At 36.2% G+C, this 13,526-nt stretch overlaps 1 protein-coding gene across 1 annotated transcript in view; it reads right to left on the bottom strand.

Moving 5' to 3' along the window:
* The window catches only part of LOC116166814 (acetylcholine receptor subunit alpha-like 1), a 79,278-nt gene that overhangs the window by 2,122 nt on the left and 63,630 nt on the right, over positions 1–13,526 (bottom strand). The window contains exons 3-6 of the mRNA XM_031481958.1: positions 4,477–4,521; positions 4,308–4,417; positions 4,070–4,250; positions 3,086–4,015 (exon numbers count right to left, since the gene is read on the bottom strand). Of these exons, the coding sequence (XP_031337818.1) occupies positions 3,086–4,015; positions 4,070–4,250; positions 4,308–4,417; positions 4,477–4,521 (1,266 nt within the window). The remainder of the gene's footprint in view (positions 1–3,085; positions 4,016–4,069; positions 4,251–4,307; positions 4,418–4,476; positions 4,522–13,526) is intronic.

The raw sequence follows: 13,526 nt of genomic DNA, 5'->3' as shown, positions 1-13,526 counted from the left end.
CAAAAGTACAATTAAGCACAATCGAAGTGCGTAATACCGTCGTTTCAGTATATAATGGTTTAATTCTGGGAGGGCTGAGCGTTCACTCAACCCCCATCTGATTTTTCAGAATAATTTTGAAACCAAAAAGGCACTAACCGTAGAATTAATAATAATAATAATAATAATAATAATTTATTGTCCAAACAGACTATCTAGTCTAAATACAGGACAAACTTAAATATTGTTCAATAAAAGCCGCACAGAAATATAGAAAAATTAACAAAAATGTAACAAAAATAATAATGATAGATTTATAACTAAAGCGAAAGAAAATTATTAACAGAGTTATAGAATAAACAAAGTCATAAATCAAAATACAATATTGGTAAATACGAGAAATTGTATTAGTGCAATGGCAAAAGAATTACTTTTGATAGGAGTAGAAACTGGTTTAATAAATCATGTACATGATACATTAAAATAATACGTTTTTATTTTATCAGTTATGAAGTTATGTGTATTATTTTATTTGCTAGCTAGCCTCCTATATGGTTTTCCGGAAAAACATCACATAGGCGGCCCTTCTAAAAGTATTTCCCGGTAAAAAATTTACAAACCAGTCCAGCCCTGACAGACTGTGTCCGTATTATATTGTTGCAGATTTGTGGTAATAAAACACTTACTACTAATACTAATTTAACTAACCGCTTTCGCTAATTTCACGTTCAAAGACCTCAGATAACAAATGTCTAGATGAAAATTAGTGCACAATCTTAGGACAGGACCGTTGAATAAGGTGCTTATTCAATGGACAGGATCCTTAGGTATATAGGCAAGAAACTAATACACTTTGATAAGAGTTGGAACACAATCGTGGCGCAGGGGCACATTTTCGCTTTAGGAAAAAGAACACGCTATATTATACGTAACCTGATTACCTGTAAAATTGGGACAACTGGTCCACGATAGTTATTTACATAAGTCAGGAAAATGACACATTATTGGCAAGGAAATATTGAAGTACGAGGCCCCAACCGAGTAATTTACTTTCCGAGTCAGGTAATGTCATTTTACTGGCGAGTTTTTTTATTAAATTTTACCCGAAATCGTATTTTCATATAAAATTTCAATTTTCATATAGACCTTTTGATTAATGTCAATCTGTCAGTGATGACATGAGTCATTATAGACATTTAGTAGTGTCACAAATGCGGCCGGTAAAGTAACGATGTGGCTCGGAAATTAGTACTCGGCCTCAAAGGGGGCCCCGCACTTCAATATTTCCTCGCCAGTAATGTGTCATTTTCCGCACGGTTATGTAAATAACTATTTAATGTCCACATTATCTCCGAAACAATTATATTATCTCTCACAAATAAAAGGAAAAACTAGTAAATTAACTTGACCTGTCACTTATGGCTTTGGATTCCAACTTCCCCGGAATTTTTCCGAAGTGTGATGCCTTTATTCCCCGAACCATTACAGCAACTGGTAATCATATTATATAATAACAATAATGTTATATTATTTTTTGAGGGGCTAAATTATAAGCTCACAATGTTCCTACCTGCTCAATACGCACAAATATTAAAATCCTACATGACCGAAAGATACTTCAGAGTCAAGCAAGAAAATGAATACTCCAACCTGAAAAGAGTCCGAGGAGGAGTGCAACAGGGAAGTGTGTTGGGACCGGTTTTATACCCCCTCTATACAAGTGACCTACGAACTACCGCAATTTTGGCTACCGGGGCGAGTAACGTGGAGTCAACTAGAGGAGTGCAAGAATCCATGGACGAGCTATACCGCTGGACAGATAAAGTGGCGCATGAAACTAAACCAAAGTAAATCGGTGCATACTGACTTTACAAATAAACGAGTAGAGTACAAACCAGTATATATTAATTAATGTAATAATACCATATGCAAATACGGCCAAGTACCTAGGCATGACTCTGGACGCTAAACTCAAATGGAAACCCCATGTCAAAAAAAAAGCATGAGGAGCTGAAATTAAAATACAGGAAGATGTACTGGCTAATGGGCCGATATTCAAACTTGACAATATACAATAAGATTCTCTTATACCAACAAGTCCTAAAACCAATTTGGACCTACGGTGTACAACTGTGGGGTTGCACCAAAAAAAGCAATCGAAACATCATCCAACGAGTTCAAAGTAAAATATTCCGTAGTATCGTTGATGCCCCGTGGTATATAAGAAACGTCAATTTGCATAGGGATCTGAATGTGCTGACGATTGACGAAGTTATAGAAAAGTATGCCCAAAGTCATGAACAGCGGTTCCATCGGCACATCAATATCGAGGCTCTCCAGCTCCTGGATACTGATGGCATCACCAGAAGGCTAAAAAGAGTGAGACCGTTCGAGTTAGTTTAGTGATATATGTACAAATATATATAAATTAAAGCACGCCAGTACAGTGTTTAGTTATTAAAACCAAAGAAATTATTGCAGGACACACGGCATATACCGCGTATTGTCGACAACTTGCACTAGTTGGAAAGTCAACAAATAAATCTCATCGCTCCAATTGAATCGTCACTTTTGTCTTCTTTTTCCAAATCAAAATAATTCCTACAGCCGTAGGTAATAATAAATAATAATAATAAATAATAAATAAGGAAATACAAATAATACATCAAGAAATGCTACAAATTGCAACTTTTTCAATGGTGGCCTTTACTGCAATTTGACGTAATAGATATAAGGGTAAATCGTTAACATCCATTTTTTGATACTAAAATAGTGCTAGTTACCGAGATTGATGGCCATAAATTTGAATTAGAGCCTGTGGGTAAAGATCCTCCCGATTCTTGAACAAATGTATTTCGTTATAATAAGTTAAGTTCCCAAACTGATCTAATTATTATAATTATGTGTATCCAATGCTCAATTGACGGTAGCTATTAGCATTGTTTCAATACTTGTATTTATTCTAGGGTTAAAGCTTGACAAACTGGATTGGAGTTTATAGCTATAGTTGAGGCAACTCAGCTCACTTGTTCTCTCAAGAATTGTTTATTGACCTTAATAGCACGTTATGATTGCATAAAATGCTTAGAGAGGGTGTACTACTTACATTTTCGTATGTGTCTTTGTTTTTAACGTGTTGAGCAATAAATCTTGAATCGGCGATGGTTTTTTCAATATCGTGTATTCCAAGTTTTTCGAAAATAGGACTTGGCTCGTTTGCACCATCATAGGTATTTTTTCTACAACTAGCTGGGCTATAGAGATCGTCGTCACCTCCAGAAAGTGGCATAGCGGGAAACGGCGGCTCTCCAAAACACGGGCCTATACCTCCCGAGGCGGCAACGTCGAATCTTGACGGCGGAAGTATGCCCAGATCAAAACTTCCACCGAAGGAATTATTATCGTAAGCTTTAAACTTGTCCGATCCAGGTATGTGGATAACGTCCGTAAGCATACTATCCCCACCTTTGTTATCGTCGTCGTCCTTTTTGGGACGCTCGATAAATAAGAATTTCGGAAGGATGCCGATAAAAAAATAACGTACCCACGGTGCTAATTTATGCGTTACTGGTGATCTAAAGTTAACGTTTAACACAGCGATCGTTGTCACTACGGATAATGTACAGAGTAACATGGTAAATAACAAATATTGACCTAACAGAGGCACAGTTATGGAAGTCGGTGGAATAATTTCCACTAATAAGAGGAAGAACACCGTGAGAGATAGTAGAATCGAAATACTCAGTGAAATTTTTTCACCCGAATCTGACGGTAAGTAAAACACAAGAACTGATAGAAAAGATATACCGACGCATGGTATTATTAAATTTACTGTGTAAAAGAGTGTCTTTCGACGTAGCGTTATATTGAATATTATGTCGGGATAGGGTTCCTCGCAGCAACTGTAGAATTTTTCATTGCGTACAGCGGGGACACGCATTATGTGCCACTCAACTGATATGTAATAATCTTGAAGGTCTATGCCTACATCTATGTTGTCAGAATCTTGGCCCTGAGAGAGATGTCGAAGGTCAACCTGGAATATGAAAAAGTATGTATTTATTCATTAGTAACATTTTATACGACTTACCATGTAACCATCGTACGTCCACGAACCGAATTTCATAAAGCAAGTTTGTTCGTCAAACGGAAAATATTCGACGTCAATTTCGCAGAACGACTTATAAATAGCAGGAGGTTTCCAAACGACTTTTCCGGTGTGGTGTAAAATTGCTTTAGTCATAATGGTTACTTCGTAATTGCCATCGGCACTGAAATCGACGTTTCCAGCATAAACGGAAAGCAAACAGGGAGAAGACAATGCTTACTTATTGTAAAGGACGATGTCTGGCAGCCAGATATGTTCAGAGGGCACGTGTAATGTCTCAACCCCCCCGTAATCGTCAGGATTCCACTTTAGCTTGTAATCGTTCCATTCCTGCAAGGATTTCATCCAAGATTCTCATAATTCCTTAATGAAATATTACAAATTATTACCTGCAGTACCCAAACGTTTGTCGTCATTATCTGATTTTTGAGATTCTGAAACAGAAAGATTCTCTTATTTTGTTATAAGCGCACGGAGCTGATAGTAGTCTCATCCATATAGTTAAATAGTTCTAAACCGATGGAGAAGTTCCCAAGCATTCAAACAGCGAAAACTCTATCTCAATAATTATAAACTAAGTTATGAACAGAGTACCTAAGTAATTCGAAATTCAGAAACGAATCTCAGTAATAAAAAATCTTGGTTTCATTAACTACTTACATCCGCCATTATATTATTTTAGTATAGATATATCGACTAGTAATAAAATGCACTAATGACGAAAAAACTTTAGTAAAAACGTTCATTACATTTTTGCAGTTAAATATGCAACATTTGTAATGGTTGAACTTCTAAAAATAAAATAAAATTTTGAAATTCTATGTAAAATCACAAAACCTCTAGAAAATTTTTGACTGACGTGACGGCTAGCTATATATAACGTTTTACGTACGTATAGGGTGTATAGGCCCAAAATAGTTATTTGTTTCATAAGTACGAAAAATGCACGTTTCCGGGACGAGGAAGGGTGGTGGTGGACGACGCGTCAACAAGCAGCCCAATTCAACTGGTAATACGGGAAGTCCATTTGTACTACTATCCAATTATCCAAATTGCTGCTGCTTTATCTATAGGAGAAATCCAACTGACAATTGTAGAAAATTTCAACGCTTCAATCAAACTAAGTTCCTTTGAATTTTTGTATTGTTTAAAAATAAGAATCGAATTCTTTCCAAATGAGCGTGATTTCTCTATGATTGTCGGATAGACAAAAGCTCAGTCGGAGATCCAGCAGTTTGCATCTCTTGCGAGGCCTCAGTACAAGAAGTTTTGCGACAACGTCATCCTCATTTTCGTCAACGTGGGGAAGGACGCTAATTGACGGTTTGTCACAATTGATATTTCTCCATTAACACTAATTAAGCCATGAGGGTAGCGGTAAGAGTAATTAAAAAGGTTTATTTATTACTGAACTAGTCCTGGTATTAATTATTTCATTGCAAAAGTTTAATTGTTACCAGTATCGTGGATATTAAATTTTATTTTAGGAGCGCAAGGTGTTCAACCCCTAACTAGCGAGTTACAATAAGAGACTGACCTTCTACATAACACAAATTATTGCTTTGAACATGTTTATCCCGCATTATAGAAAAACGCAAAGATTAAGTCCATTACCTAAATTAATCAAGCCATTGGGCTATAGTGGCCTTCGGCCGATTTGTTTTGCCAACGTTATCAGAAGTGGCTCAATTGTTTACTTTGAAAACAAAAGCAATATACGATAAACTTTTAGAAGAAGTTAAAAATATTTTCCCACATCCACAACAATAGCTACAATCGAAGCTTTTTAATAGTCGTTTCTCGAAATGCAAATTTCCGCTTGCTTTTTTCAGGTAGCACAAAATACATCCAATCAGCGGGATACAGGTATCTTTATTGTTATTAAAAAATATGCATAAAGATAAAGTTATCGTGGTTTCACGCTCAATTCCTGAAACTACGCGCATTATTAAAAAGAAATACAAATCCAAAAAACCTTTGTGCGTGGATTCTGTCACGGCTATTTAAAAAAATAGTAGTTTCCTGCAATACTTTGGTTGGCGGTCGATGCAAGATGCAAAGCTCCTACTGTTTCACGTTTAATTTCTTCCGAACATTTTTAATCGGTCGCGCTTTTATTTAACTGAGTGCGTATCTTTAATAGAAGTAATGGATGGATACGTTCCTACTTTTACCAATTTTATAACACGCCTCAAAATGGTAGCTAATATGTTACAGCGGCCATATTTACTCGTTCAATCAATAAAATTGCTAACTTAGCGGTTTTCACGCTGCGTCGTGACCTGGTAACGAACAAATTTGAATCAGCCATTTGGCCACGTACAAGCCATTAATTCCGCTGTATCTCGCGACAGGTGGGCGGCCAACAACCTTACTCACTCGACTAAACGGCCAGTGTCGCATCCCATAAACTTTGATTTACAGAACATACAGCGGGCCAATTCATTGGGAAATCAATGAAACAATCCTTGACAGCCAATTTGGCTTTAGGCACATTCACTCCACGATTGAACCGATTCATAGTGCTGTTCAAAAGACAAAAAAAAGAATTCAGCCTTGCTCTTTTTTGGATGTATCACAGGTATTCGACAAAGTGAGGCATATTTGCCTCTTATTCAAGTTACGAACCCTTCTCTCCATAAACTACTTCATTGTCGTCAATATTGATACTAAGTACACAGGACTCTACTCCATAAGTGATGGAATACCACGAGGTAGCGTCCACAGATCGCCACTCTATTTCTTACACACCGCGGATCTACCCACAACAGCAAATGTCACGATAATGATCCAGCATGCAAAACAATCTAACTGAAATTCAAGTATGTCAAACGAAATAGAGAATGAAGACTAACGAAATCAAAGTCTATCCATGTGCCGTTTACCACAAGAAGGGAAACCTGCCCTCTTGAACAAATAAATAATTAAAAGCTGCCTCAGAGAGCAGAAGCCAAATACCTCGGGTCACATATTGTCAAAACTACAGAGGGGGGGGGGGAGGGCGTTTCTCTAGGCTGAAACAATGCCGAAGACGAGAGCGAGTCACCATGTAGTGAAGAAAACTACTTATTAATAACGTACTTTCGGTTTAAGTAAAAAATCATTCAAGTTATTTCATAAGATCCGGGAAATTTTATTTCATATGCTAAATAAATAATAGGCACAGAAATGGAAAGTTTTTCATTGTAAAATTAGTTAATAATTGTTTAATTACTTTTTTGCGCGATCGGTCATTTCTGACTATTTACCATGGGTGTTTCCATGACAGTACGTAGAATTTACCAGTTGCTATGATTACGACGACGCCAAAATTACTTACCGATCTAAAAACAGAACAGCAAAAATACTTACCGACGCCTTTTTAAAAATCAACAGTCTTACATTACATTTAATCTTTAATTATTGTTAGGTACATTAAACGTACAATTTGTGCTGCTGTTTCCTATAGCAAGACGCTCATAAAGTCATAAAGGAAGTGCAAAGCTAGTAAACTACATCAGACACATGCACATTTTTATGAAATTATTCATTTCAATTTTGACAAGTAAACTGGTTACCTACCACTTCGATCATTTCGATTCATTCTGCTCGTTAATTTCTTAGTGCATATTTATATTGGTTGCATAGTTTTAATTTCGATCGCGCAAAAAAAGTTATAAGCACGTCGAACGTTAAGGGTTACCGTTGTCAGACAATAATTGGAGTCGTCGCTTCGCTCCTCCTCCAAACAATTGTCTTCGAACGGTAAAAATCCCTTACCGTTCTCCATACTTAATATACTATAATTCTATATCTTGACTAAAACGAATAATTAGGGGAATATGTAATCGAAACTTAATCGTAATGTTAAACGCTTAATTTGGTTAGGTGTTTAGGGGGGTGTTTAGTAAAAAGGTTTGATCAATAATCACTTAGTTCTGTGATGAACAATACCATGTGCGAGATAAGCAATGCATGTGGTTATCAGTTCGGGCGACGGAGCAGAGTTTAGAGGTTCGCCGGGAAACAACGATGTGGAATTTATTAATGGAAGTGGTTTGTTCTTTACTACTTAAGTCCGATTACCCGATTACGTCCAAATACCTTAAATTACATCATTTACCCTGCTTATACTTACCACCGACCGGAGCCATTATATCACTTACAAGTAGATATACTACTTCTGTGATTTTTTAAATGTTTATTCATATACATTTTCGATATATTTAATTTTATTGTTACATTTTATTTTTATTTTTTGTTGTTGAAAACGAATAAACATTATTATTATTATTAATAGGAAAAAGTGTATGTCATAGTTGCGCTAAATTTTACGGACAGTTTCGGCAAATAAAGAGTTTACGGTTTTATGCCTGGAATTATTATGCATGCTGTTCTGAAGTTAAGAAGACAAAGTCTTTGTCCAGTTTTATTAGTGTTCTGTAATTAAAAGCGTAAATAGTTAGGACTGGCTTTTACCAAAATGGCCAACATCCAGAAGACGTTATTTTAGCAACTCTGGCATCGTATCACGCTGCAATCACACAACTCGCGCCCCACAATGGTAGCAACAACATGTGCCGGTCTCAAATTTTCCATTCCGTTGAAGAGTCAATGACCAACCCTTGGAATTAAAATTAAACTGGCGTCGCCTCGGCGATAATTCGCCTTGGTTCGAGAACCTCATTCGAGATTGAGAAAGTCGTCTAATTATCTCGAGGCAAGTGTGCACGGTTATAATTAATAATTAAATAAGAAACTTCAAATGCAGTGATTCAACGGGAAATATTTTTGTGCCCTGTAAATATGGACAAATTTCTAATTGGAGCCGAGCGAAAACTTAAAGATAAAGAGGCTTGTACTTCAATTGACTAAATCTAGAAGCTAAACATGAAAATGCTTGTTGTTTTAACTTTGTTTGAGTCTTTACCGGGACGCGTAATTAATGATGTAGAAAATATCATTTTAATAATAAACCATCTCATCAGGATTCAACATTTCAGTTCAACACTTTGAAATTTAAAATTTGTGAATAAAATTAATTTCACCGGAACTTTTTAATTAAATTAACATACCGACCATGACGTACCGACTATTCATAGCAGTTATCTTCGTTTGGCATTTCCGAAGTTCTGTAAACGGTTGAATGTTTGTAGAAATATCTGCCTGCACATTTTTTTATAATGTCTAAGTGTCATTATTTTAAGGGTTGTTTTCAAAGTGATAGAGTCCATACGTGAAACGAAGCAGTACTTCCCGGGAAGCATCCAGAATGAGAAATCCTTGATCGCGGCTCAATGGAGAGCTGTACTCATGAGGATTGCTTCCGTTACTGTCAAGAGTGGCGTAGATGACACAATCATACTATAATCGGAAAATTAACAGAATTCTGAAAATTATCGCCTTCGGACAAGATACTTAATATGAAGGAAGAAGCCTCATGATTTACCAATCTATGAAATTCTCAAATTTTTGCAGTATGTACATTTGGTAATTATTCTATTTTCCCAAATGACTTATGGTGGTTGAATAAAGTCCATACGGGATTGATAACTCTTCGTTGCCGAAAAGTAAAATAGGCATAAGGATATAACTGCTTATAGGAATGGATTTGGGTAATTTAGAACAGTCTGTGGCACAGTGAGGAACATCGATACTCATAGAAAATGTAACTAAGGATGCTACGTTGATCAATAAGTTTCATGTGTTAGGTGGTCGGGAACACCTTTCAGGGATAGGGCCTACCAAATTAACAAACGTATTCTGTTGAGCGAAATCGGTTTTTGGCTTATCCGTTTAGTCATGGAGAGACAGCTAAGCTATTACCTACTTAACTTGAAATCGATTTCCAGGTGCCCCTTAAAATAAAGTTTTAAAGAAATCGACAGCGATACAATTAGTTTATATATCAAACATAAATAATCTTCAGAGAAAAGGGTCACGGAGCACAGCAAATGGCGGCAGTTGTTGAGGTGACAAGAGGGTTCCAAGCAAAACCGTTCGTTGTAATTGGGGTAACCACCGAAACCTTCATGCGAACTTTATTAGCGCATTGTTATAATACTGATTCAGTAATATTTTCTAAATTCGAATGAATCTTTTTTATTCCTGCATTGTTCGAAAACCGTACCTTTTGAACAATGCCGGAGTTTTGCTTGTTGGTGTATAGTACGTCAAGGAACAAAACCGCACAATGTAATTAATTTACAATATATCCTACAATTAATTTACTAAGTCCCGAAGGGGCAATATTATGTTGGCGCAATTTTAATCGTATTCATTCAGAATATTGAATTAACCCTTACGGGAAGCTTAATTAATCAACCTCCAAATAATCACTTAAAAAGTCCATTGAAACTTTATTCAAACTAACTAAAAAAAAGTTTTACCGAAAAGTTACCGAAAGTGGCGAGCTTATCACGTCTGATACACATTCACTAATTACCTTTTCCTTTATGCACCGAAGGAAGGCTGTTATCTTAAGTACTTCGTCTTTCGTTATTGAATTTCTGCTTCCTTGGCTTAACAAAGCTTATCTAAGTGTAAAATGGTATATTGTGGAGCATGTGTATGCTGGATTACTAGTGAACTACATGAACTATCTGGTCAAGCTTACAGCTATATAGTTTAGGTTTCATGGCATCTTAAAATGTAAGATTAAAGGTGGGTTCTTGTGTTATACGGTTTAAGGGTTGCTATAGACGGACGTTCTTGTACGCGTTTATGTATGTGTATTTAAAAACGCACGTGTGCACTCCCCCCACTGCCTACACAGTAATAAATCACCACGTTAAGACGTGGGTTTGTGTATCGGTTTATTGCGAGGTCAATCTTTTTTAAAAAGGTTTTTAAATTCAGAAGTTGTGTATAAAGTGATTTCGTCTTAACCAGTGACTTTAATAGTTATTTATGCATCAAGGGCCTTATGGCGATATTGATGCCGAGGGCGATAAAGCCCGAGGGCCTCTGGCCCGAGGGATTGTAGGTCGTAGGTCGCGCGTGGGTTAAATATAGAGTAATGCCTGAGGTGCATACAACATTTTTTATTATACCTGAATCACAATCTCCGTTTTAAACACTCAAATGCGTGCGAAAAAAGGCCTTTAAAACACACGTGCTTTAAAGTTGCTAAGTAACGATACTTCAAGTATGACTTTTGAAACTGTCATCTGGATGAAATAAAAAATCCTCTTAGGTCGCTTTCTGTAAATGCAGAACATTTCTTTGGCTTGTACCTATCCTTTGGTTGAAGCTTTCACAAACGCGCGGAATTTAGGGTATGCTTCCAAATCTGTTCCACTTTTTAGTCCCAGCAATAAGTGAAGTTTTGAATGAATGCACCAAAAGATAGAAGATTTAAATACCTTTGACATTTCCTTCATATATGCCAGCATTATCGATGCATTTAAGACTTTATTAGTAAGTAACTTCCTATTCATCCATGGAAACAACTTTTCATATGCTTGATAATAGGCTTTACTGGATTGAGATTTTACACCTACCAACGTTTGTTTAGATTTTACAACAAGCGATTTAATGGACGGTGTATTATCTTTTTCAACGGAAATCGTTTTATTCACGAAGACGACAATTTTTATAAGCAAACGTCAAGTGACATTTCCATGGCAATCGTGAAATTACGAACACCCAGCCCACTTAATTAGACATGTATTCGAGTGTAACGTTGATATGATTTCATTGAATTTTTAAATTCTACTGCAGGTATAATAAAAAATACTATAAGATACACGTGTATAATTAGTCTTTAAAGCACTTGCAACGTTAAAGGCACTCCGCTTTGCGTCGTGCCCTTAAACTCGTTGCGCGTGCTTTAAAGACTTGATTATACACTTGTATCTTAATATACTATTTTTCATAATTCCAAATAATGTATTTCCATAGTTACCCAAAATCAGTAAATCTTCTATGCAGAAATGCTACAAGTCATGTAAGAATTCGCTGCTTACAAGAGCCCTAGAGTTCAATAGTGGTATAAGACAAGGTTGTCCGTTGTCAAGGTTTCCTTGTTTCTATTGCAATCGAACCCGTCCTTGCCTTATTAGTAGGAAGTTGGAGAGCTAGAGGCACATTTTCTTAAACAGTTTTATTATTGTTGATTTTGGATATGAGTTAGCTATGCTAACAACATACTCAAACGTCTGGTAGCAATTTTGCGGATGGCGCGGCGCGGCGGTAGTAGTAGGCCGAAGATTTTGAAAATTCAAAAAGTTTTATTATTAATGAGCCTTGCTTTATTTTATTCTATACGTAATAGGGAATTGTCGCATTTATAATAGCATAAACGAGGACCATCACTGCCAGAAATTGGCGCAAAAGACTAGATCGTTGATTTTGATCCCGCCACGGATCCGAAGCCTAGACGCGGGCGTATTTTTTAATACATACAATAATGGCAAAAAAATAATTTTTTACGGCAACACATACGAAAAGGATTGTCGGTCCGGCAAGTCACCATTCCTATTGAAAATTTAAATCTGAAAATTTGCATACCAACACGGTCTTTTATGATGTATCGAAAGAAAATATTATCATGATCGTTTCACTTCCGGTTTAACCGGATGTTGCTAGCAACTTTCTTATTTTAAATAGAACGCCCTATATTTTATTTCATTTTCGAAATCTACATGAAAATCTACGTCGTTTGATACCACATTTCCCTCCACCCAGTACCAAAGGTTTTCAAGATTTTTGACGTTTCACTGCTTTTCTTTAGCGAAACGATCATGATAATATTTTCGTTCGATAGATCATGAAAAACTATGCTGGTTTGTAAATTTTCAGATTTAAATTGCTAATGAAAGTCTAAATACTTTTAGGTAACTGTTTGGGTGAAACAGCCTGTGTATAACTATCTTATATCCAAATATCGGTTATAGTAAAACTGTTTACGAAAATGTGCCACTTGCTCTTAAACTATATCACGTAAAGTGCTGGATGGGTGTTTGATTCACACGATACAAGACGATAAAGGGATATTTTAATCATTGAGTGAAAGATGCTTAGTTAGTTAGTTAGTAACTTTATTTTATAGCAGAAGCCATATAAATCATTGTAAAGCTTCTAATAATTTTGAATTTAATTTAGAGATGTCAAAAATTGCAAGCTTAGGTTCTGCCGTCGCGATCGTTTCCATAGAAACAGAATCGTCATATGTTCTGAACGTCATTTTATATCGTGCATTTGAAATAGGAATGGCGTATGTCATTAGAATGCACAATCATTTGTTTCACTTTATCAACCCCAACGGTTAGCATTTAAGCATTCCGTATAAGTATTTCGCACCTAGGGTGATGCGATTGATCCATTTAAAGTCTGCGGCCAATTGGATTGTAGTATTTTACCGATATTTTTTGGTTTGCGCATGCGCAGTGTCAAAAATTTGATTTAACGCATATGCAATGCTAACTTTTTTTTTATTTATGAACGCGTGTAAATCCTC

Source organism: Photinus pyralis, unplaced genomic scaffold, assembly GCF_008802855.1.
Source record: "Photinus pyralis isolate 1611_PpyrPB1 unplaced genomic scaffold, Ppyr1.3 Ppyr1.4_LG3b, whole genome shotgun sequence".
Classification (NCBI taxonomy): domain Eukaryota; kingdom Metazoa; phylum Arthropoda; class Insecta; order Coleoptera; family Lampyridae; genus Photinus; species Photinus pyralis.
Note: the sequence above shows the minus strand (reverse complement) of the source record. Positions and strands in the feature narration are given on the sequence as shown.